Here is a 25,246-nt window from a genome sequence, read left to right as displayed (position 1 = left end):
TCCGACCCAGGTTTTCCCTCATGTGGAACTGTATCAGAAAGTCTCAGACTGTTTCATGTCATTTACGTCACAGACCCAGCTCAGACAACCTAAAGAGGCCAGAAACCGTGTGGGGTCGCCCGCGCCCGCCAGTTCCGACACGGGGTCTTGGTAGGTTCCCCCTTGCTGCAAACCCACAGGCCCAGGGCCTTTCTCCTTCTGGAAGAGGTGCCATCACCCTCACGGGTACCTTCTGACACTCAGGGATGGGCGTTCAGTGAGGACCGCTCGGCCAGTGCTTTCAGCCACAAAGCTGACCAGCGAGGCCCTTCAAGTGAGGGGGACTTTTCCCCGAAACAAATAAGCAGTTGAGAAGGACCTCAGCTGGTCTAGACTGGAACTAAAATGGCCTTTTCTCTGACTAGCTTGAGGGAGATTTGGAAAAGTGGGCATTTTACTCTGCGACTCAAACCGCAGTTCAGCCTGACACGGGGTGTCTCGGGAGGTTGCAAAGTCAGAGGGGCACATAATCAGTGTGGGCTGAAGTGCTGGCTTCTCTAGTGAACTGCAAGAGCAGGAGAGCACTTAAAATGCTTCTGGAGGACGTGGGCTTCGAGATACCAGAGAAGAGAAAATCAGAAGATGGTGAGGAACGTGGCTCCTAGTGGCAGAGAGCCCGATACCCGCTGAGGGCGGGTTTCCCAGGTCAGGATGGTGGCGCTTGCAGAGCGAGGCGGTGGCTGTGGGCGGGGGGCGGGACCCTGGACGCAGCTGCCGGCGCTGGAAAGCGGGGCAGCCGCTGCAGGAACGGGCACGGAGCTTCCTCGGGAGACCACAGCTGCACCCGCAGGAACAGGGCGTGCAGCATGAGAACCGGAAGCAGAGACACCGACAGACGCTCGCACACCGTGTCCATACAGTGTCGCTCACAGCAGCCAAGGCGGAAGCGACACAGTGTCTGCTGACAGACGGTGGGCACAGTGCGGGCCATCCACACGGCGTGCTGCTCAGCCTTACAGAGGAGAAGCACGTTCTGACACAGGCACCCAACGGAGGAAAGCGAAGCAGGGCAGACACGGAGGGCAAGCGCTGTGAGAGTCACTCCTGTGAGGTCCCGGGGAGGAGACAGAGAGGGGATGGGGGGCGGGGGGCCAGTGCTGCGTGGGCACAGCTTCAGTTTGGGAAGATGAGAGCGTTCTGGAGATGACGGTGGGGGTGGCTGCCCAACAATGCGACGTGCCAAACGCCACGGGATGTACACTGCAAGACTGTTAAGATGGTACATGTTGTGGATTTTAGGTATATTTTACCACAGTGAAAAGAGAAAGGATGCATGACAGAAAGAAGCTACACTCAGACTGACACTGCTTTGTGAAGACAACGAGAAGGCAGGAGGAGCGGGTGGCAGGCTCGGCCGTGGGGGAAGGCGGACGCTGCTCCTGCGGGGGCAGTGGGGTGCCCCCTGCCCTGCGGTCTCCTGACGACCCCCCCCAACCCCTGCACGCCCAGCAAAGCGCCTGGGTTCCTGGGCAAACTGAGCAGCTGTCAGAGCGATCTGGACGGTGCATGGATGAAGCACACAGAGACTCGCAGGAACCAGGATGTGGCCACAGGGGCCTCAGCAAGGCAGCCACCGCAGGAAGGCGAGCAGAGACCAGATGGGAGCCCCTCCTGCCCTCAGCCTCTGGGCTGGCTCACCCTCCCGCCTAGGGAGCAGCTGAGTCACTGCGCCCAGAGCCCACCTGTCCAGACAGCTGTCCCACTGTGGCTCCCTCACGCCCAGTGGCGCTGGGTCCAGAAACATCAGCAGCCAGGCTGGGTGTGAGCACAGTGGTGGCGAGGCTGTGAGGGGCGGGGAGAGGTTCCCGAGCGCCCCTCTGTGGGTCCCCTCCCGCAGGGCCCCCTCCCTCAGGCGGCAGAGCCAGGGGTGGTCTGGATCACCTGTGTCCTTAGAGAACAACACAGGGCATGACCTGATGGCTCGCCTGCAGCTGCAGGGACAGTCTGTCCATGGAAACACCAGCGACCTCAGGGGGTTGGTGCTATGGGGCCCTGTGTGTCCCGTCGGGTGGGGCCTGGCCCGGGGAAGGAGGCTGCTCCGTGTGGGGGGCGCTGCAGGAGAACGCGGTGGACGCTCCCGTCAGCCCTGCTCAGAGGGGCTGGGAGTGAGAACGACTGGTCACAAAGGCCCCGTCACGCCCACGGAGCTCCCTAGTGCAATGATGGCACAGGAGCACTCCTGGCTGGGACTCTGCAGCAGAGGGCTGACCAGGAGGAGAGGGGCCCCACCTGGCTCAGGCCTGAGTCTGCAGCAGGGGGCTGACCGGGAGGGGCCCCACCTGGCTCACGCAGCTGGCCTGGCTGAGGGTGCTGACGGCACGCATGTAGCTCTGGTTCCGGGAGCGGAACTTCGGGGAGTTGTAGTTGGCAGAGGGGTCCAGCCCGTGGCTGGCAGGCCCGTCGCTGGCAGCTTGCAGGTAGCTCTGGCTACAGGAGAGAAAGAGAGAAGACAGAGGCCTCGTGAACATCGCTGCAGGGACCATGTGTGCCAGCGCCTGGGGTTGCTATCAAACCCTATCCCGCGGTGGGCGTCTAGGGCTCGTGGTAACATTCCTGACAGACGAGCTCATGGATGTGGGTTCATCAGCACCAATGGGGCAGACTACTTACAGACTTGCTTCAAAACCTGACTTTTTATCATCAGGTAGTGAAATCTGGATCATTCCACGAAGAGGGAAACCTAACCCTGAAAGCTTGGATAACTTACACAGCCTCAGAGCAAACTGGGCTCAGAAGTCCACGAGAGTCTCATAAAGGTCAGGGTAGCTTTTGGCAACTTTACACACTCAGAAAATTAGAAAAAGAAAAAATCAAAGGTTTGCCAGCCATTTTAACTTATGTGAAGTTGTCCAGATTATGCAATAGAAGCAGAGAGCAGACTGAAAACTCAAATCCATATTATCATCATAATGGTCATTTCCTTCCAAACAGCCTTAAAAATCAATTTCCTCTAGTCCGTCCCCCTCCTTGTTTTTTGCAAAATCTTGAAAGCATAGGGCAAACCCTGAGGATGTCTGGCAGAGAGAGGGTTCAGCTGGGTTGACGTTTCTGGCTAAATCGAGCTCCTTTCAGGTTTGGTGAGTCTTTCCACAATCAAGACACACTGTATTTTATTTGACCCCCAAGCTGGAAAAATGTGAACAACAATAATGGATTTATTCTTCTTTCCTACTGTGGATCACAATGAGACAGTTAACTAGGATAACTGCACAGGCCTGTGTATAAAAATTAGGTTGCTAATTCTGACTCCATGTCTTGACCACAGTATGTTCCCTGATTTCTAAAGTAAGCCCTTGATGTAAATTGATTTCACGGTGATTTACTTCTTTGGAAATAGGGCAGCAGAGGGAAAACTGGCTTGATGTTAAGTTCAGATTAAGGAAGCTCATTTATTTTAAGGTCATTATTTCAGGTAAAGTTAATAGCATGTATTTTTAGATACTAATAGAATACAATTTACAAATTATTATAATGATAACTTTAAGACTAGGTATATAACATTCCAGCTCTTACATCCCTTCTTTCCACTTAAAACAGACCAAAAGAGAAGAGAAAAGGAAAGGAAATGGGAGAGAAATGGGCCTGGGGCTGCCCTGACCTTGGCTCGTAAAGAGTCCAGGTTTCTGCCGGACTCCTTGTCACCCACGCTGCTCGGGCCCGGGTCTGGACGGGGGTCTGCACACTCCAGTTTCTACCAGTTAGCACTTTTATCTTACTTCCAATTGAAGAGCTTTCCCTTCTGATTAACACTGCTCTTTGCTGATTCAACATTCTCACATTTAAGTTTTCAGCATCTGTAAAAGCAGGGCTGTGTCTTCTTTATCTCTGTATCCAGATTTCCAGCCCAGAGCCTGGCACTGTGAGCGGGGTGACTCAGAACTATGGCTGAGTAGCATCCACACAGGAGTCTGTATTTGTGATTCTACGTTCAGATGTGTCTTCTAACTCACGACCACCTCTTTATTCCAGCCCTGGGCAGCCACTGAGAGACAAGCTGCCACTACAGAAAGCTAACCTCAGGTTTTCTTTCACACACAGACTCCAGACATCGAACATCCATGACGTACTGTTATGCTGGCCCCTGGAAGCACCCTGTACCAGCCCGTCAGTCCTCACAGGGACCCCACATGCTTGGGCTTCACTGCAAATGGGGAGCCACCTCACCCAGGCGCCCGCAAAGCGAACGCAGAGCTAGACTCCGGGCCCAGGCAGCCTGGCTCCAAAACTGATGCTTTTTGCCCCAAGATCTGGGCAGCTGAGTCAGAGGAGCAGAGGTTGCAAAGGTCTGGTCCCCAACTTCATCCGCACTTGATTATGGTGGCTTAGCATCCTCCAACACACTCGGTAGGCCACGGAGCCCCGCAGGTCACAGACCTGGGGGCTGTTGGGAAAGTGCTTTTTCAGGTTATTTCCATAATTAGACTGAGTGTGTAAATATGGAAATATTCAGACTAAGCTTTAACTGCAGTCACAGGAGAACGTGTGCTCATGTTCACCCCACCCAGGGCTGGGTGCTCAGACCCTAGAAGTGACACCAGAGGGCCCTCCCCGGGGACCTTCTCTCTGGGGACGGCTGAAACCCCCCCACCCCTGAGGAGCCTCCTGAGGATGACAGAGAGCCGGCGTCAGGCTCAGAATCGGTTCCCCGTGTGACTGGAAGGCGGGAGGGCCCTGGGCTGGAGACCGAGATGAGGGGCGGCGTTGCGGGCTTTGGGGCTGAGCTGCCCGCCCACCCTGCTTTCCCCCTCGTGCGTCCCAGGCTGCCGGACCTGCTGCTCTGGGTCTGCTCCTCACGGCGTTCCTCCTCTAACCAGCAGCGCTGCGGGGAAAGGCCTGTGTGCCTTCTGGTAAATTCTGCAGACTTTCTCCAGCAGGTGCCCGGAATGCTGCCAGGCGCTGATGCCAGCAACGATGGAGGGATGATGCCAGACAGAAACACGGGGCACCCAGTTACACATGGAGTTCAGAGGAGCAGCGAGTAATCCTCACTAGCAGCATGTTCCCAATCGTCCCAAACGTGTCCCTGAGGCTAACGGAACGCGCCGTCCAGCTGGAAGGCAGACGTCACCGCTTGTCTTTATTAAATCTGGCACTACTACGACAGACGCACACTTGGGCCTACAGGGTCGGAACGTGGACGGGATCACCGACGGTCCCAGTGCACAGCGGTGGACAGCGGGGCTGTGGGGAGACGTGGGCTGCGGAGAGGCTTCCGGAAAAGACCAGTGGGGACTGTGCAGCCCCCTCTGGAGTCTGGACTTGATGCCACAAGCACAGGAAAGCACTGCCAGCCCTTCACTGCGGAGACGGGCGCTCAGAGGGTGTGCAGGAGTGGGGGGCGCACGCAGAGCCCCTGTCACTGCCCACTGCGCTGTGCTCGGTCCACCCTCAGGAGGCCTGGGTGGGGGGCGGGACGTGCGGCCCAGGTTCGTCTGTGGAGTTTGGTAGAGGAGTCTCAGGGCACACCCGGGGGGCTGATGGGGTCAGGGGTGCTCAGATGCGGCCCCCACCTTTCCACGTGAGATTCTGTCTGAACAAAACATTTCAAAAGTTGAATTTTTTTGGAAAAGAGCAAACCTAGGTGAAGTCATCATAAAGCATAGTGTTTTTTTTTTTTTTTTTTCTGAAATAGAAATCACAGAACAGAAAAACAAACGCCACTGGTCGTTACAGACGAGACAGACGTGCCTGTGAGCTGTGCAGGTGATGGCTCTGGGCGGCCTCCTCCTCTGTGACCACCCCCTGCCCCGCCCCCCCCACACACACACCCTCACAGTGTGCTGCTCAAGCTGAGCCCATGACTGAAAGTGAAGTGGTGTCTCCTCCTGGATGAGTAACAACGGGATGACTGGTCATTTGTACATCTTCTTTCGTGAAAAGACTTTCCACCTACCCCCGCATTTTTAACCAGGTTATTTCTGGTTTTGTTTTGTAGGAGTTCTTTATATGTTCTGTACTCAAATCCTTTGTCAGATATTCATTCAAGTATTTTCCTTCACTTTGTGGCTTGCCTTGTCCCCTTCCTGTTGGGAGTGTTTTGACGAGCAGACTTTTTAAGTGTTGACGGCGACAGTCACTCTTCAGTCACATCAGTTTATTCTATTTGAGTTTTCCTTAACCTGAGAGGTTTCACCCCCAAGGGACAACTGGAGACACTTGGAAATATTTAGTTGTCACAGCTTGGGGATGGGAGCCTGGTGAGTAGAGACCAGAGATGCTACTAAAATTCTATAGTCACAGCCACCTGTCAACCAAAAAGAATTTTCTGGCCCCAAATATCATCAGTGCTGAGGCTAAAACAACCCTGGTCTATTCTGACACCAATATTCCTGTCTTAAGAGCAGACAGCCTCCAAAAACACAGCATCATCCACATTTTCCTCGGGTGAGTGTCAAGTGGGCATTCACCAAGACAGACTGTATTCTGGACCACAGAACAAACCTTAACACATTTGAAAGAACAGAAATCATACAAAGTATGTTCTTGGGCCAAAATAAATAAAACTAGAAATCAGTAACAGAAGAATTTCTGGAAAATTCCCAAATATGTGGAAGTTAAACGATAGTCTTCCAGATTGGCTCAGACAGAAAGTCTCAAAGGAAATTTAAACGTATCTTATACAGATACTCAAGGGGTGGGGGAAAGCTAGAATGAACCGCGCCGTACTAGGTTATAGTTAGAGACGTGGGTATGAATCCATGTTTAGCATCGTACACATGCCAGTGGATAAACAAAATAAATGACTGTAGGTATGTGCGTGTGCTAGCTCTCTCTGCTGCTAAGGGAACCGGCAGTGAGCACACCCGGGGCTGGGCCTTGGTTTCTAAACACCGCTCTCCTGAGCGGCAGCAGGGACCCCTGCAGGGACGCTGGGCCCAGGCTGGGAGAGAAGCGGCCGGAGCGGCCGGCCCAACTTGGCTCTTCTCTGTCGAGACTGTCTGCGCTCTTCTAAGATCCTCAGCGTTTTCTTCCTGGCAGTTTCTCTAAAAACGGAGGCTGCCCTGAATCGACACCTCGATCTGGGCAGAATTAACACCGTGGCAACACTGCAGTCTCCGTCAAAGCTTCTCTCTCCGTTCGTGTTGGTCCGATTACGGGGAGCAGCGCCTGCAGTCCTCAGGCAGCCAGGCTGCGTGCATCCACACACACGCCCTGCAGACACAGCGAATTCACAGACGCGCGTCCTAACAGACGAACAGCAGGGACGCGCTGTGGAGGCTGTGGCCGTGCTCTGCGGCAGGGCTGGCTCTGCAGGGCTCCCGCCCGGTGCGCCCTGTGGTCACGCTGGGTTCAGACGTGGCCTCTGTCCTCTGCTTGGCTCACCCGCCCCAGTTCTTCAGTGGTTGTTTGTTTAGAGACCTCACTGCTGAGAGGCAGAGGCTGACTCCCCCCGCAGCACCACGCACCTCACCTGTGTGCCTTCTCAGACCCCCCCAGAGCAGGGAAAGGGCTCACCACCCACACTCCGCCGATGAGACGCAGCCTCTGTTCCCGGGGTGAAGGCCCCTGTCACGGAGCAGATCCACGCTACCGGAAGCCTGGCCGCCCGTCTTCATTCCCAGGGTTGTCAGCCCGGGGGTGTCAGCCAGGGGTGTGTGCATGGGGGGCTGGCAGGGACCAGCTTCACAAAAGCGGCTCTGAGGGAGGTCTTTCCTGCCGCGAGACCCTCCTGTGTTGTCTCACACGTGTCCTTTCTGCTATTAAAAGAGTCCGTTGTTGGCTTCAGGGCCCTCTAAGCCCGCTGAGCGATGATGAAGCTGTGCCTCCTGGATGCCACGTTCTCCCGGCGACAGCTGACGCCACACCCGGACCGTCACAGATGACAGCGTCTGCGAGGGTACCAGGGTGCCCCCGGCTCCGCCAAGAGGCAGCACATATGCTTCAATAGGATTCAGTTTCCTGATCCGGTATCTTTCCAAACATCCTCTTTTTTTCCCAAACTAACTTATAGTTGAACTTCTGAATTGTATTTTGAGGAAAAAGTGGCAACACTGCAGACAGGATTATGAACTAGACTCCACGGTAAGGAGAGCAGAGAGATGAAAACATCAGGGAGAATGATGAGTATTAAGGAAAAGCTCCAATTATTTATCTTCCGTGTTATGACACTCTGTCAACATCAATGGAAATAAATGTATCATGAAAAAACCTGCTCTCGTTACAAAGTGATGTGCCTGTAAGCCCTCAGAGATTAAAGCAAGGCCTGTAAACATGAGCGTGAAAAACTTAAAATGAGGGACACATTTCATACAAACATGCATATTTACATACACTGCACAATACAGGATACACTGAAAATGAGTAGTATTAAGTAGTAGAGGATGTTCAGCCAGTTTAAAAACAGTCTGGGAGCTCCCCAGAAGGTCACACGTGATATTCCCAAGAGACCCGGCAGCTCGACCCCCAGGTACGGGACAAATGAAGGTAACTGTCCATGGAGAGACGTGTGCAGGATTTGTCATAAGAGCCCCGAAGTGGAAACAAACGTCGATGAGGTGCGGGAGAAGTTATCGGTGCTGCAGCCACACGATGGAGTACTACCCAGCTGTAACAGCAGAGGAGGCTGGCGCTGGCCACAGAGCAGAGGAACCTTAAAGACACGCTGGGTGGGAGAAGCCAACACGAAGGCACGTGCTGCAGGATTGCATGTCCACGGCACGTCCGGAACTGGCAAACCGGGGAGACAGAGAGCACATGGGGTGGCTGTCGGGTTGGGGTGGAGGAGCTGCGCGGCTCCTCAGTGGGAAGCCACATCCTGACATGGATCACAAGGACCTGTGAATACACCACAAGCCACTGAGCTGTACACGTCAAGGGGATGAACTGCATGGTCTGTAAGTTATATCCTAGTCAAGGGGTTAGGAATCAGGTGTGGAAAGAAACATGTTTAGTTTTCTGTCACTTGTCAACTGAAGTGTGATGATTCGGGAGGGGTTTTCAGAAGCCAGTCGAGGCCCCGTCACTGGCTCACGGTGCGTCCAGGGGCCCTGGCCTCCCTGGGTGGGGGAGGCCCCGAGGCCGTGGAGTGAGCAGTCATGCAACTCCCACCAAACGCAGCCATTGTCCTCGCATCCTGCAAAGCCCCTGTGCGTCTCTGGGGCCTCATTTCATGAGGGCCCACTCATTTCATGACAGGGTGCTCACCTTCCTGAGCACCAAAGGTCCCTGCGCAGGTGATCCAGACTCTGCACAAAGATGGCTCCCTCCGGAGGGTGCGTGTGTTACTTCAGTGCTACACACGCATTTTCAAAGCCTGCGGTGCATCATTGCAGCTGTGTGATAAACCAGCAGCTCAGATGAGCGCGACGCCGAGCAGCAGTGTGTCCCAGAGCGGACCTGCCTTCACAGCCTCAGCCTCCGAGTCACGACAGGGCCGCGCTCCGTTCCCTCCCAGAGGTGAGAGACGCAGGTGCCCAGGAGGGGTGGTGGCGGGCACCAAAGGGAGTCTAGCGCTGGGCCTCAGGTGCGAGAGGAATCATCTTACCCAGAGGCGGTGTTTCAGGCAACCAGGTGGGAGAGTTCCTGAGCCAACACAGAGCCGGGGCTGGTCCCTCCAGGTGGTCAGAGCCGAGCATCGGGAGATGTTCCTGGGGTCGCCTGCCATCCGGGTCGTGGACGGGAGGCTCCTGGGGTCGCCTGTCATGCGGGTCGTGGACGAGACGCTTCTGGGGTTGCCTGCCCTGCAGGTCGTGAACGAGAGGCTCCTGGGGTCGATGGCCCTGCGGGTCATGGATGAGAGGCTCCTGGGGTTGCCTGCCATGCGGGTCATGGACAGGAGGCTCCTGGGGTTGCCTGCCCTGCGGGTCATGGACGGGAGGCTCCTGGAGTTGCCTGCCCTGCGGGTCATGGATGGGAGACGCCTGGGGTTGCCCACTGTCCGGGTCGTGGACGGGAGACTCCTGGGGTAGCCTGCCCTGCAGGTCATGGATGAGAGGCTCCTGGTGTTGCCTGCCTTCTGGGTCATGGACGGGAGACTCCTGGAGTTGCCTGCTGTCCGGGTCATGGACGGGAGACTCCCGGGGTCACCTGTCCTGTGGGTTGTGGATGAGAGGCTCCTGGGGTCGCCTGCCCTGTGGGTTGTGGACGGGAGATTCCAGGCTGCAGACGTGGCTGTCCTCCTCCAGGTGGTCACAGAACTTCTCTGATCCCTGCAGAGGGACGGCTGAGGGTGGGGAGAGCAGGGATTCGAGGCCGGGAGACCCCAGTCTGGTGTTGGGGGTTGCCGTCCCCCTCCTCCCTGGTGTGCGGCTGAGTGAGTCTGTGAGGTGGCCACCCCACCTGCCCCTCTGGTGACGGCCAGCCTAGACTGCTTGCTCACTCCAGGTTGAGTGGGAGTCCAGGGAGGCAGGGGACAGTGTGGACTCAGGGCCGCCCCTGCCGGCCCGTGCATGCTGGGCCACCAAGACAGCGGCCACAGCAGTGTGCACGTCCTGGCACGGAGAGAGTACCCCACGGAGGCATCGGCCACCCTGGGCCACGCTGGGCGAGGGCTGCGCTCAGGGACAGCCAAGACTGTCTCGGGCACTCATCCCGCCCCCCGAGGGCCTTCCGTTGCAGTTGGGCTCCACTCCTTTCTCTATGTCTGAGATGGGTTTTTAAGCAAGCACGGAGCCTTTCTCTTTACTAAAATTTCTGACACTTGCTGGTTTATATTAAAAGCTAGTGTCAGGACGACAGGAAAATACCCACTGAAGGTTTCCCAGAGCTCCCAGCATCACAGTGCCCTGCTGGTTCCTAGACCACACACCCCAGGTGGAGTCACATGGGTGGCGTCAGCTCCAGATCTGAACTTCAATAAACATCCAAGGCGCTTCTGTGGCAGATGGTCTCTGGACCCCCGACACTTAGAGGAACACAGGTCTACTGGGGTAGCGTGCGCGGGTGCCCCACTGAGGGACCCTTCAGAGAACCTGCATTTTTATCCATTTCATCCACAAACAACAACAAACACACTTGTGAGACATCTTCCTGTGGGTGATGGAGACTGGGTTTGTGTCTGCATTGGGGCTGGCCCCGGGGTGACCACACTGGGAAGCAAACGCCGAGCTCTGAGCACACCAGGGTCTGCTGGACTCAGGCGCTCTGTCCAGGGAACATGCCGGATGGCCTGTGCCCAAGGCGGCCCTACCCTACATGGCTTGGGCACTGAGATGGGGGGCATGAGCCCAGGATCCCTGATGTTGGGGTGCACAGGTGCAGATGCAGAAACGGGATGCGCAGACCAGGGGCGGGGGCAGCAGGGGCGGAAGGCTTATTGCAAAGGAGACTAGAGTTTGACCACATGTGCTGGAGCTCATCAAATACTCACCGGCCAAAGTGAATGGCAGTGCCCTGCCTGGAGAACTCTGAGGGAACACGCAGCCTGACTTTGTGGTTGTTCAGCCCCTCAGTCGTGTCTGACTCTTTGCAACCCCATGGACTGTAGCCCGCCAGGCTTCTCTGTCCATGGGATTCGCCAGGCAAGAATACTGGAGCGGGTAGCCATGCCCTCCTCCAGGGGATCTTCCCGACCCAGGGATTGACCCCAAGTCTCCTGCACTAACAGGCAGGTTCTTGACTGCTGAGCTGCCTGGGAAGCACTTAGATCTGTCCTGATCCTTCCTGGGCCTGGGCCCGGAGACACAGTCACAGGACGTGCTGCCTTTTCAGCCCTGTCCCGGGCGCCCGTCTGAGGGCGGCGGAACCAGACTAGATCCGTGACGTGACGCTCACACTCAGGCCAGTGCCTGGCTGGACCCTCAGGCCAGGGCATCAGGGGCTGGGGTCCCTCAGGCCTGCCCCTTCCGGGAGGGGCTCTCGGGGCCCATCTGAGGGGGTGTGTGTTCCAGTGACCAGCCTTCTGAGCCCCCAGTCGCACGCATTAGAAGAGGCCTAAGAAACAGGGCACAGCCAGCACTGCTGGTGGGTTAACCAGCCTGGTGGCTAACAGGTAACCATAGGTGCAGCAAGGGGATGATCGATCAGCATGGCAACCAGTACGTCACCGCTAACCACCTCGGTGCCCACGCACCTGCTGTTCACTGAGCTACACACACTGCCCGGGTGCCACTGGGCCGGCACAGACCTGACTCATGTACTCGGCCGGTGTGCACGGAGCACCCTCTGGGGGCAGAGTCTGCACACAAAGGACGGCAGTTAACACTAAATACCTCCAGGTTGTGGAGATCAAAGAAAAATTCAGTCCACATACAGAGACTCTTTCATCAAACCCTCGACAAAAGGAAGTGAGAAAACGCGGATTTTGAAGAGAACGGAAAACGCACAGAGTCCATGAGTGACAGGTGAGACCCGCCGCTGTGGAAGCAGCCTGCCCCGGGGAGGGGGCCGGGGTGCAGCCCCTGCCTCTTCTGGACTGTCCAGCACGGGGACGGCCGGGACGGCCCTTCCTCAGGAAGCCCTGCCATCTCCCCACGTGGCTGAGACCCTGGCCACTCCCCCAGCCTCTCCTGCCCGTCCGTGGGCCCTGCCGTCCGATCAGGAAGGCGGGGTACCGCAGCAGTGCTGGTCTCCTGGGGGCGCCCGCTGTCCTCTGGCGCCGCCCGCCCTGCTGACCCCGCAGAAGCAGAAAGAGGCATCCTCATATCCGGCCGCCGGGACCGTGGGGGCGACCCCTCTCGGCAACTGCACGCCACCTGCCCTGCCAGACTCGGCGCCGTTGCCATGCCTGCCCTCCTCAGAGCAGCCGCTCACTGCACGCCACCCCAGCCCTGCCCGAGTCACAGCCCTGGGGGTCCCACTCTGTCCCTAGGACATCTGCCTCCAGGCCGGTTTTCTCAACCCACACAACATCACTAAGGCAGCCCTGGTGACTCCCCGAGGCCTCCTGACAGACACCCGATGGTGTCCACCCAGTTGGATCAACCTTTCTAGAACAGGAATCTGCTAGCTGACTTGAATTTCTTCAGTGGTTCTCTATGGCCTTCAGGAATAGTTTTTAAGACAATTATTAGCATAACAAGGGAGACGCCTGGGACACAAGGTTTTAGTAAAAATCACCACTGACAATCCCACAGAATGAGAGTGAAAGTCACTCCGTCGAGTCCAACTCTTTGTGACGCTATGGACTGTAGCCCACCAGACTCCTCCGTCCATGGCATTCTTCAGGCAAGAATACTGGAGTGGGTTGCCATTTCTCCTCCAGGGCATCTTCTTGACCCAAGGATCGAACCCAGGGCTCCCACATTGCAGGCAGACTCTTTACAGACTGAGCAACCAGGGAAGCCAACCCAACAGAATGGCCCCAGTGAAAATTTCCTTAAAAGCAGTTCCATCCATTAAACATTATTAAGCGCCAACTCTGTCAGGAAAATGGGGGTGAGCTCTATGCTCTCGAGAGACTTAGTATGAAGTCTGGAGAGTGAGACCAACAGGGAACCAGGTAAACTCCCGGGCCAGCATGTGAAGAACACGTTCTGTTCTGCTGGCAACAGCCACTCTGTTCTGTGTTTTCCCCGTTAGTACCAGAAATTAAAAACCACCGCGGCAGATAAATGTTTGTTTCCATTCTTCTCACTCCATTGTATTTTCTGACTGCTGATTTTATAGGTTAAATGTTTGACTACCTACCACTGTATAAAGTAAGAGGTACATGCTATTACTACTTAAGGAGAAAGAGGTTTTTTTCACTATTGCCATATCTAATGATAAATGCTGACTTTAACATCTACTTGAATAGTCACCATACAAATGTAGGAATCAGTTGACAGTAAAATGTAGCATCCTGCTGTGATTGGAGATAATCACTAAATGCACCTCCATCTGAAATGAAAATAACAGTGTAACTGTACCACGAAACAGATCATAAGTGGAGTCCCTGTCAGCTAACAGTGTTAGCTGAAGAGCTACGGCATGACCACTACCAGGATAATAAAAAGAAATGAGTGTACACTGTCATCTGAGGAGGCGATAATGTAATCAGGACGTAGAGAAAGACACAGAAGATGGAAAAGAAGAATTATGACACCGAATGTGCAGGAAAATAACAGAGGACTCTTGGTATGGGAACTCTGCAGTGGCCGGAAGTCACCCGGTACTGGGCAGTGTCTGGCCCTGGGAGGGGGTCTGTCAGGAAAAGCCGTGCACTGTCTGGTCCAGGAGTGCGGAGGCTCCTCCCCAGGTACACATGATGGGTGTTGGACTTGGAAGTGATTTCAGAGAGGGTCCAGGCTAGCAGCCCTCAAATGCTCACCCCTTTTGCACCATCGAGGAAGAGGCTCCCTGGTGATAACGCCAAGCCCCGACCCCTGCCAAGGACACGCGCCTCTCCCCGAGCATCTCCCACTGTATGTCTCACGTAAAATGAGCCCTGGAGACACAAAATATGGCAGCACTGCTGGGAATAAGCTCCATTTTATGGCTTTAAAGTCCACATAAAATTATAATTCCACTTGAAGCTGCAAAGTCTAATAAAGTCACAGAGCATAAATTTATTACTGTAGTAACTTTACAACACAAGGATAATTTGTTTTAAATATGGTATTATTTTTGAAGAAACAGTACTTATAGGTTACAAGGAGGCTTAGAAGACAATAAAACTGATTTTCAATATATTTTCTTATGTTAACACTAACATATAATTTTGGAAAAAATTCAGAAAATATTTAAAAGAAAATGGAATTCAGCCAGAAGTCCACCACCCAGAGATAACCATGGCTAATATTTTCACATATTTGTTTTCCATTGCTATGTCTGTTGGCTCATTTCATGTACCAACTTGGCTTGACTGTGTGACCCAGCAATTTGGTCAAGAGTAGTCTAGACAGCCAAACCAGTCAATCCTAAAGGACATCAGTCCTGAATATTCATTGGAAGGACTGGTGCTGAAGCTGAAGCTCCAATACTTTGGCCACCTCTTGCTAAGAACTGATTCACCGGAACAGACCCTGATGCTGGGAAAGATTGAAGGCAGGAGGAGAAGGGGATGACAGAGGATGAGATGGTTGGATGGCATCACTGACTCGATGGATATGAGTTTGAGCAAGCTTCAGGAGTTGGTGATGGACAGGGAAGCCTGGTGTACTGCAGTCCAGGGGGTCGCAAAGAGTTGGATGCAACTGAGCGACTGACCTGAACTGAACTGAGTCTAGACAGCACTGTGAAGGCATTTTTTAAGATGTGCATGCTTTAGTAGCTCAGTCCTGTTGGACTCTTTGTGATCCCATGGACCATAACCTGCCAGGTTCCTCTGCCCATGGGATTTCCCAGGCAAGAATACTGGAGTGGGTAGCCATTCTCTTCTCCAGGGGATCTTCCTGGACCAGGGATTCAACTCACATCTCTTGCATTGGCAATCATATTCTTTACCACTGAGCCATCAGGGAAGCCCAGGGATTTTAGATGTGATTAATATTTAAATTTTTAGACACTGAGAAAGCAGAGGGCCTTCATTATATGGGTGGGCCTCATCTAATCAGTTGAAGGTCTTAAGAAAAAAGATTGACCTCCTTGGGGAAGAGAAATTGTGCCTTCAGCCTTCAGCCACAACCTCAGGTCTTCCCTGGGACCCCAGCCTGCCAGCCTGCCATGCAGAATTAGAATCTGCCAGCCTGCACAATCATGAGAGCCAATTTCTTACAGTTAACCCCTGTCTATCTTTCTCTTTCTCATACACACACACACTCTGTGTTTCTGGAGAACCCTGACTAACACACCACATAACACATAATCATAGATTCAGTGGCTTAAAGCAACACTCAAGAGTTAGCTTGCCTTAGAACTGTAGGTCACAGTCTGGCCCACAGTGACCAGGTTCTCTGCTCACAGTATCACAGATCGACACTAAGATGCCAGCCAAACTGAGCTCTCATTGGAGGCTTGAACTTGTCTATAAAACAGAGACAGCCTCACAGATGGAGAGAAGGAACTTACGGTTACCGGCGGGAAGGATGGGGAGAAGAGACAGTTAGGGGCCTTGGGATGGACGTGTACACACTGCTATATTTTTAAATGGACAGCCAACAAGGACCTACTGTGCAGCACAAGGAACTCTGCTCGATGTTACGTGGAAGCCTGGGTAGGTGGGGAGTTTGGGGGAGAAGGGGTACGTGTATATGTGTGGCTCAGTCTCTTTGCTGTGTACCTGGAACAGTCGAGACATTGGCAATTGGCTACACTCCAAAACAAAATAAAAAGTTAAAGAATGAACATACATTTTTATATATATTTGCCAAATTTTGCAATAAAAAAGATTTTTAAAAACATCTTTATCTCAATAAATTATTTCAAGAGCAATTTGGTTCATCAAAATCTCACTTTTTAATAGTCTGTAAAGATGATTCCTGTCACTGAAAATTAACCGATTAGTTTTGCTTGCCTGGTTAGTGCCCTGGCAAGTCTGTACTTTCAATCATTTATTTACTTGATACCTTATTTACACACCCAGTCCTAGCACAAACTTACTTATTGGAGGAATAAAGAAACAAATGCATATACTAAGTACAATACACCAAGGAAGGCAATGATTTTAATAGAATAACTCATCTTTACTACCTTTAGGAAAGTTGCATAAATCACTGCTGCTTTAGGTTTACTATTAGGCTTAATGTTGTTTAATTTTGCTCTCAAATCTTACAGATTCACCTCTTTTGCTCTAATCTCTTTATTCAGTGCATTGTCTGGGGACAGGTGGGGCTTTGACAGCTGTTGGCTTCTGTTTAGTTAACAGAAAGTCCTGTCTGACTTCTCCTAAGTGTTTGGCTGATCATCCATGCCATCGCTGTTAGACATCTGAAGACCACAGGTGTAAAGAGAGCGACTTGCATGTAAAGACTGATGGCTTTCAGCACTCTTCATTGTTCGAGCGTGACAGCTCTCCATCCATTATGCAATCAGATTCCTTGGTTCACCAGGAGATGAACTGGGCACTGCCCTCAGCACTGTGGGGGGACACGCGCGTCACGGCTGGATGAGCAGGAGAGAAAGCGCACAGAAGCAGCTGGGTGTAGACCGAGGGGACGTGCGTGCAGCTGTGAGGGTGGTCAGGAACGACCTGACTTGCGGGCGGATTCGAGAGATCCTACGATGAGAAGAGGGAAAATGTTGGGAAGAAAGGACAGTATGTATTACTTTTACCTCTGAGTCGAGTTCCCTGCCCAAAGGGCTGGAAAGGAAAGGTGGTCAGTATTAAGCACTTTACATATTCATTACAGAAATTTGAAAAAGTAATTAAAATGGAGAAAAATAGCTAATAGTGGCTGTCTTTATCCTCAAAAGTTGATCTTTTCTTCATTTTTGAAAGATACTTTCTCTAAGTCTCAAATTCTGGCTTCATAGGTTTTTCTTTTAATACTTTAAAGGTGTCACTTCATTGTTTTCTGGCTTGACTAGTTTATGACAAAAACCCTGTGAGAAGGTTTGTTCCTCTGTGTGTAATGTCCTTTATTTTTCTCCAGCTTTCTTTAAGATTTTCTCTTTATTCTCGGTTTCTGGCGGTTTGAATATGTGTGTATTTGTACGGGGTTTTGGTGGTTTGTTTGGGGTACTTATCTTTCTCGAGGCTTTCTAGATTCTTCAGTCTGTGATTTGCCATCCTTCACTGTTTTCAGAACTCTTGGGCGTTACATCTTCAAATGCTTCTTCCATGGACTGTTCACCTTCTCTTTTCTTCCTGGGATTCAGTTCCTTGGACAATTTAACGTTTGCCCACAGCTCCTGAGTGCTCTTTTCTGCTTCTGTTTCCTACATTTCTGTGTGTGTGGTGATTCCTGCAGACTATCTTCAAGTTCACTGACCATCACGTGGTTGTGCCGCATCTACTGATGAGCTCAGCAACTCTGCTTCTAACACCGTGGGTTTCCCCTGCAGTGCTTCTGCCTCCCTCTTCCTTACACTTTCTCTCTCTGCCCATTTCCCTTTGGTGTCTTTGAGTACTCCACGTTTTCCCTTTGATCTTTTATGGCATTAATCCATTATTTTAAAGTTCTCTCTGATGGTTCTGTCATGAGTCATCTCTAAATCTTCTCTTGGCTGCTCTGTCTCTTGAGAGTGCGTTTTACTTTCTTTTATTACGTCTTTTAAGTTCTGATATTTCTGACTAGATGGCACGTTTGCATAAATGAAGGTCCACACCATATACAAAAAGAGGCACATTGAGATGTCCTGTCCATCCCTGTTACACCTGCTTCCTCCTCGCTCCTTAGATGGAAACATTTTTATTAGCTCCTTATTGATTCTTCTACTGTCTCTTTATGTAATACAATCTGACACGCGTTTTAGTCTTATTTTCCCATTTTATCATATAAAAGTGGCAGCATCGGGTCTTCCCCGGCGGCTCAGTGGAGGAGCCCACCTGCCAAGGCAGAAGACACAGGTTCAGTCCCACAGGCCGCAGAACAGGTGAGCCCGGGAGCTGCACCAGCTGAGCCCAGGGGCCACGCCTCCTGAAGCCCGCGCCCCTGGAGCCTGCGCTCCCCGACAAGAGCAGCCCGAGCACTGTGATGAAGAGCAGCCCCTACTCTCCACAGCTAGGAAAGAGTCCACGCAGCAGCGAAGACCCAGCACAGCCAAAAAACACATGAACAAATTTAAAAAAGAGAGAATCTGTAGTTACAATAAACATAAAAAGATTCTCAGTCTCTCACGTTTTTTTTTTTTTAAAGTGGCAGCTATATAATAATGTCCTGTACTTTGTTTTTTAAAGTTGATGTAATCTGGATTGCTCCACAATTAGCACATAGAAGTGTTCCTCATTTTTATAGCTGCCTAATATTCTAGTATATCCTATTAATAATATTCTACTATTTCAATACTTGAGTATATCTATTGTTCAGTCAGTACTATCATGGTGGACTCTGGGTTACTGTAACTTCTGCTATTACTGATGATGTAACAATGAAGAGCATCTTAGCTGTGTTGCTCTTCCAGGTGAACCCACCTGTGCGACCAGATCCCTGCTGACGGGCATGCGGACAACTGACTGCTTCCTTCAGTGATGCACGAGAACTAGTGAGCACCACTACATTTCTGCACCTTTACACTCTAGAACGGGAGTTTAGATTTTTAGTTTTCAGTGGAATGCTAGAGCTCTCCCAGACTTTCAGTCACTGATGAGGTATGTGAACGTCTTCTCTGGCCTCTGCCCATTTATATGGCCGCAGTGCTCATCTCTTCCTGACTGGATTGCAAGGTGTCTCTCTGTGTGAGGGATGTGAGCACGTGTCACCTGTATCATGGGGCATTTCCCCAGGTTTCCATGACTGTCTTACTTTGGTGACAGTACCTTTAGTTTGCTCATTTGTTTGTTGGCCTTTACCATGAATATGTTTTTAGTTTTATGAATTAAAATATGCCAATATTTTGTAGTTTCTCACTGTGGAATAAGGTTGGGATATGCATTGGGAATACCAGACCACCTGACTTGCCTCTTGAGAAACCTATATGCAGGTCAGGAAGCAACAGTTAGAACTGGACATGGAACAACAGACTGGTTCCAAATAGGAAAAGGAGTACGTCACGGCTGTATATTGTCACCCTGCTTATTTAACTTCTATGCAGAGTACATTATGAGAAACGCTGGGCTGGAAGAAGCACAAGCTGGAATCAAGATTGCTGGGAGAAATATCAATAACCTCAAGTGGTGTCATAAGGATGACACCACCCTTATGGCAGAAAGTGAAGAGGAACTAAAAAGCCTCTTGATGAAAGTGAAAGAGGAGAGTGAGAAAGTTGGCTTAAAGCTCAACATTCAGAAAACTAAGATCATGGCATCTGCTGCCATAACTCAACATCAAATAGATGGAGAAACAGTAGAAACAGTGTCAGACTTTATTTTGGGGGCTCCAAAATCACTGCAGATGGTGACTACAGCCATGAAATTAAAAGATGCTTACTCCTTGGAAGAAAAGTTATGACCAACCTAGATAGCATATTCAAAAGCAGAGACATTACTTTGCCAACAAAGGTCCGTCTAGTCAAGGCTATGGTTTTTCCTGTGGTCATGTATGGATGTGAGAGTTGGACTGTGAAGAAAGCTGAGCGCTGAAGAATTGATGCTTTTGAACTGTGGTGTTGGAGAAGACTCTTGAGAGTCCCTTGGACTGCAAGGAGATCCAACCAGTCCATAGTAAAGGAGATCAGTCCTGGGTGTTCTTTGGAAGGACTGATGCTGAAGCTGAAACTCCAGTACTTTGGCCACCTCATGCGAAGAGTTGACTCATTGGAAAAGACCCTGAAGCTGGGAGGGATTGGGGGCAGGAGGAGAAGGGGACGACAGAGGATGAGATGGCTGGATGGCATCACTGACTCGATGGACGTGAGTCTGAGTGAACTCCAGGAGTTGGTGATGGACAGGGAGGCCTGGCGTGCTGCGATTCATGGGGTCGTAAAGAGTCGGACACGACTGAGCAACTGAACTGAACTGAACTGATGCCTTCTCCAACTCAAGATTGTAAAATATTCACACATGCAGATTCATGTACATATATACACATGCACATACACACACCTGTATGTACACATGTATACACACACCTGTATATACATACATAGACATATACACACACCGTACATACACATGTAGACATATACACACACCTGTATACAGTTACATATGCCAACATGATTCTTATGTTTATATCTGTAACCCTCCTGAGTTTATCTTTACATATGAAGTAATTCGTAACATAAGCTCTCCTTTCTCTGCAAATTTAAAATGCTACCTTCTTGAGAGAATGACTCAGAGATGTTCAAAATTATTAGAGATTAGACTTCTCAATTCAACTTAGTAGAAAAAGACCCTAAAATTAAATTAGTTGGTCTACCTTTCATAATAATAAAAAGTGAACTCTCCAGATATTAATACATAAACTAATTTAAAACCTAGTAAATTGGATTCAATAGCATCTTGAAATTTACATTGCATTTAAAATAGCTCTCAGTGGCATCTGCCTGTGGGCAGGGTCTGACCCATAGAGAGAGAGTTTGTCCTCGATCAATCAACACAACTCTTGAGAATTCTGGGCAGTAAAACAAGTGCGACAAGTCTTTGCTTGTTTGTTTTTGCTTCATTTTTCTTTCCAGAGTGAAAAGACTTTCTGTCACCTTGCACTGTTTAGAGAACACAGCAAGGGGAGAGCGAGAATCCCTGCACGTGTAATAAGGAAGCACGGTCAGTTGTTAATGGGAGGACTGGCTGCTTTCTTGGTGTAACAGCAGGAAGACAAGACACTCAACAGAACCACTGTCCCCAGAGGTCAAGCAGCCTTCACAGAAGGGAGGTTACATTATGTGGCTCAAAAGGGCTGACGACAGGTAGCTCCAGACCCTTGCAGGTCTCAGCCAGGCAGATCAAAGCAGGCTTGCTGGGCAAGTCCATCACACAGGAGAGTGTATGTGAGGCAGGAGGCATGTAAAACCCCCAGGGGTCAGCATGCCCATATGACAGTTTAGCCGTAAGAACATCAATCCATCCTCAATCCATCCAATTAGAACTAAAGTATAATTACCGGGCTATTTCTGGCTATTTTATCTGCCTTCTTGAATACCATTATTAACATCAATAGAATTAACTGTGCATACCAAGAGGAGAATAAAAACCTGAAGGAGGTCAGCAGACACTAATTCTTATGTTTATCATTTGAATCTTAATCCGCCTGTCAGTCAGCTCCCACTGGTGAAGTTCTGTGGTGCTGGAGGGAAACACATCTGGGGAGCTGCTAAATCCCAGACTTTCTGCTCAGGGCCATGTTTTAAACCCAACTTTGGAACCACCTTCTCCTTTCTCACAGAAAGCACGTGGTCCCTGGCATGCGCTCCTGCTGTTCAGGTGAAGTACTTTCCCTGAACGTGGAATTACAATAACCATTTTCAATCAAACCCCTGGTCCTTATGTGGCCAAGGCACCTCATCGCTTTGAGTCAGGGTTTTGTTCCATAACGTGGGCACAGTTTTAACCTCCCTGGGGAAAGAGCTGAGCTTTTGTGAGGTCATTTAAGATGAAAATAAATGAAATTATATTGAAACCTATAAAATCCCAAGATGTGCTAAGATCCTAACAGGCCATAACAACAACTTAATTGATGTACCGCCCAGTAACATATTTTCAAGAGAAATTTCGTATCTTAACACAAGGAACAACTTGCTATGGGAGTTTCATGGACTTTGCGAATCCGCGGAGTCGTCCTACAAGGCATGGTACTGTCTGGGCACGGCACCACCCGCTCCGCGTCACGTATCCACTGCAGTGTCAGATTTGGGGGAAAAGAATAATCTGCAGACATATAAGGAGAATGTAGCACATGCCCCGGGAACAGCGTCGACCTGCTGCTTCACCTTCTTGTCGAACCTCCACACCAGAGAAGCCAAGCTCGTGGTGGAAAAAGCAGGTGCTTCTTTGCATGTGAATCCAGACTTAGCTGGAAGGACCGGAAACACACGACAGTCTGACAGCTAAGAACTGCAGTTGCGTTTTCATCGTTCAAACGAATAGCCAAGTTCCTCGTTTCCTCTGTTTATATTTCGGAAATCAGTTGAATTTACCCGCAGTGTATCTCAGCACGCACCCCTGTGTTCACTGCAGCGCTAGTCACAATAGCCAAGACCGGGGCTCATCCTGTCTGTCCACGCAGAGATGAGTGGACAAAGACGGTGTGGAACAGATACGCAACGGGACATTTCTCAGCCATAAGAAAGAGTGGAATGATGTCATTTGAGCAACGTGGATGGACCTAGAGATTATCATACTATGTGAAGTAAGGCAGAAAGAGAAAGACAAACGCCACATGATATCGCTTATATGTGGAATCTAAAGTAACCCAGATGAACTTATCTATGAAACAGAAGCAGACTTACAGACACGGAACAGATGTGTGGTTGCCGGGAGGCGTGGGGGTGGGCGTGGACTGCGGGTGCAAACTGTGACAGACAGGCTGGATAAACAAGCGCACAGACAACGGTACCCAATATCCTGGGATAAACCCAGTGGAAGACTTTAAACAAAGAGTGTGTGCATGCGTGTAACTAAATCACTTTGCTATACAGCACAGATTGGCGCAACGTTGTAAATCAACTATATTTCAATTTTAAAAACCCCACAGTGTATCTTTGGACAAATATATAAGGCATATTCTATGATATTTGTAAAATTAATCCAGTTCCTGTTCTTACCTTGCAAAAACTTTGTTGCCTACGCGCCTGTAAAGTTACAGTAAACACAAAACTCCCCACTGTGACTGTCTCTCACACACAGGAACTCCTGATACATAGCTGCAATGATCTGAGAAGACATGGGCGGCTATGACTGGTGCTATGACCGGCTATGACCGGTGCTCACTGGCTATGACCGGTGCTCAAATATTAATACCTGACTTAAAAATCACCCTAGTATATTTCCTTCATTACTATGCAGTAAGTGTAACCAAAGGTCTAATAGGTTTTTTAAAGAGGACTTTAAATTGATGGCCATTGAGTCCAATATTTTCAATCCTGGGCTTTTTCTGGGTTGACTGCTGGCTCGTGTGAGGAAAGCCCTGGGCTGGGGCGGGGGAGGTGCAGGGGGCTTACGTTTGGAGGTCTCCCAGCGGCCTCTGTCCGATGGATGTGAGCAGGGGCTCCGGCCGGAGGGCCAGCTTGGGGGACGTCTTGGGGCTGGAGTCCGAGTCCCCGCTGTCCTCATCGCCCATGGCTTTGATGTAGCTCCCGCTCCTCATCCTCCTGCAGGGGATCTCGTCGTCTCTGCCCCCCGTGGGGCGCCCTGCCCACTCGTCCTGGGGCACCTGGGGAGAGCACACAGGGCGTCAGGGCCCCAGCTGCCTCCTGGGGACGCGGCCCCCGAAGACACGGCTCGTCACCAGCACTCAGCACCGAAAGTCACATGCTTCTTCATGGTCCGTCACTCAAATCCCAAAAGGATGTTCACATATAATCATTGCTTTTCCTCCTGTTATAAAAGTGACAAACGTTATGGGAAAAGTGAGAAAATGTTAGAAAAGTAGAATGAGGAAAAAACGTAGTTTCAGCACCTGGAAAAACCACTGCTAACACTTAGATTTATTTCCTTGTGGTGAGAAAGCAGTTGAACCTTGAGAAAACTGGACAAAAGAGGTCTCCAGTGTGGAGAGGAAGAAAGGAGGAGAAGAAGGAAACCAGAGGAGGAGGCCCTGAGGCCTGTGAGCGCTGACACGGGGCGTGGGTCGTGGCCCCCACGCTGGGGCCCGGCACGCTGGGGCCCTGCACGCCAGGGCACGCCCGGACCTGAGTCCCGGCACTCAGACCGTGTGCTGTCGGCGGCGTGCGTGCAGGCTGCGCTGCGGGGAGGAAGGAGCAGGCCTGCACTCGGTGCTGACCTGCCCCCCAGGAAACCTGAGGTCCTCACACAGCACACACATCACAGGGTGTCTCCGCCACGGGCGCTCAGGGCAGAGCGGTCCCTTCACACTCCACCAGCCGTGATGCTGATAAAAACCAAAACCACACCAGGCAGTGGCCGAGTGTAGGGGGCTGTGTGAGTCCACACGCGCTGGCACCATCACACAGAGCTATGTAGTCCAAGGACCCAGTGCACATGCTCTTCACGCTGGAGGAGGGAATCTCCCACCATGCTCTTCGTGGAGACAGGGGACGATGCAGTTCCGTGTTGACAAAGTCTTCGTAGGTGGGGCTTGTCCTGTGGTTAATGGCTGCGCTGTGCGTAGTCATTCAGTCCTGACTCCTTGCGACCTCATGGACCCCATGGAGCCTGCCAGGATCCTCTGTCCATGGGGATTCTCCAGGCAAGAATACTGGAGTGGGTTCATTGTAAAAGGAGTCTTGCCATCTTTCCACGTTAAAAAAAAATTTTTTTTTAATTGAAGTTCAATTTATTTACAACCTTGTGTTAATTTCTGCTGTATAACAAAGTGATTCAGCTATACATATATACACTGTTTTTCATATTCTTTTCCACTGTGGTTATCACAGGATATTGAATCCAGTTCCCCGTGCTATCCAGTAGGACCTGCTGTTTACCCACCCTGTAAACACTAGTTTACATCTGCTAACCCCAAACCCCTAGTCCTCCCCACCCCTCCTGCCCGCCTCGGCAACCGCCCGTCTTTTCTCTGTGTCTGTGAGCTTGTCTGTTGATGCGTTCATTTGTCATCTCTCAGTTTTGATGGGGCCACTGGGCTGTTCGTTACCGTCCCAGCCAGGGACACGCAGGGCTAGCTGCCAGGGCAGAGTTATCAGCTGAAAGCACTTTTTCTCCATCTTCCATCTTGCACACTGCAGCCCAGGG

The 25,246-nt window shown here is 51.1% G+C and overlaps 1 protein-coding gene across 6 annotated transcripts in view; it reads right to left on the bottom strand.

Moving 5' to 3' along the window:
- DLGAP2 (DLG associated protein 2) overlaps positions 1-25,246 on the bottom strand; it is a 647,652-nt gene that overhangs the window by 63,075 nt on the left and 559,331 nt on the right. For all 6 annotated transcript variants that reach the window (XM_061404053.1, XM_061404052.1, XM_061404055.1 and 3 more), the window contains 2 exons: positions 23,536-23,747; positions 2,319-2,466 (listed from right to left, as the gene is read on the bottom strand). In XM_061404053.1, the coding sequence (XP_061260037.1) occupies positions 2,319-2,466; positions 23,536-23,747 (360 nt within the window). The remainder of the gene's footprint in view (positions 1-2,318; positions 2,467-23,535; positions 23,748-25,246) is intronic.

The sequence above is a fragment of the Bos javanicus genome, chromosome 27 (assembly GCF_032452875.1).
Source record: "Bos javanicus breed banteng chromosome 27, ARS-OSU_banteng_1.0, whole genome shotgun sequence".
Classification (NCBI taxonomy): Eukaryota; Metazoa; Chordata; class Mammalia; order Artiodactyla; family Bovidae; genus Bos; species Bos javanicus.
This window is presented reverse-complemented; position numbering and strand designations above follow the sequence as displayed.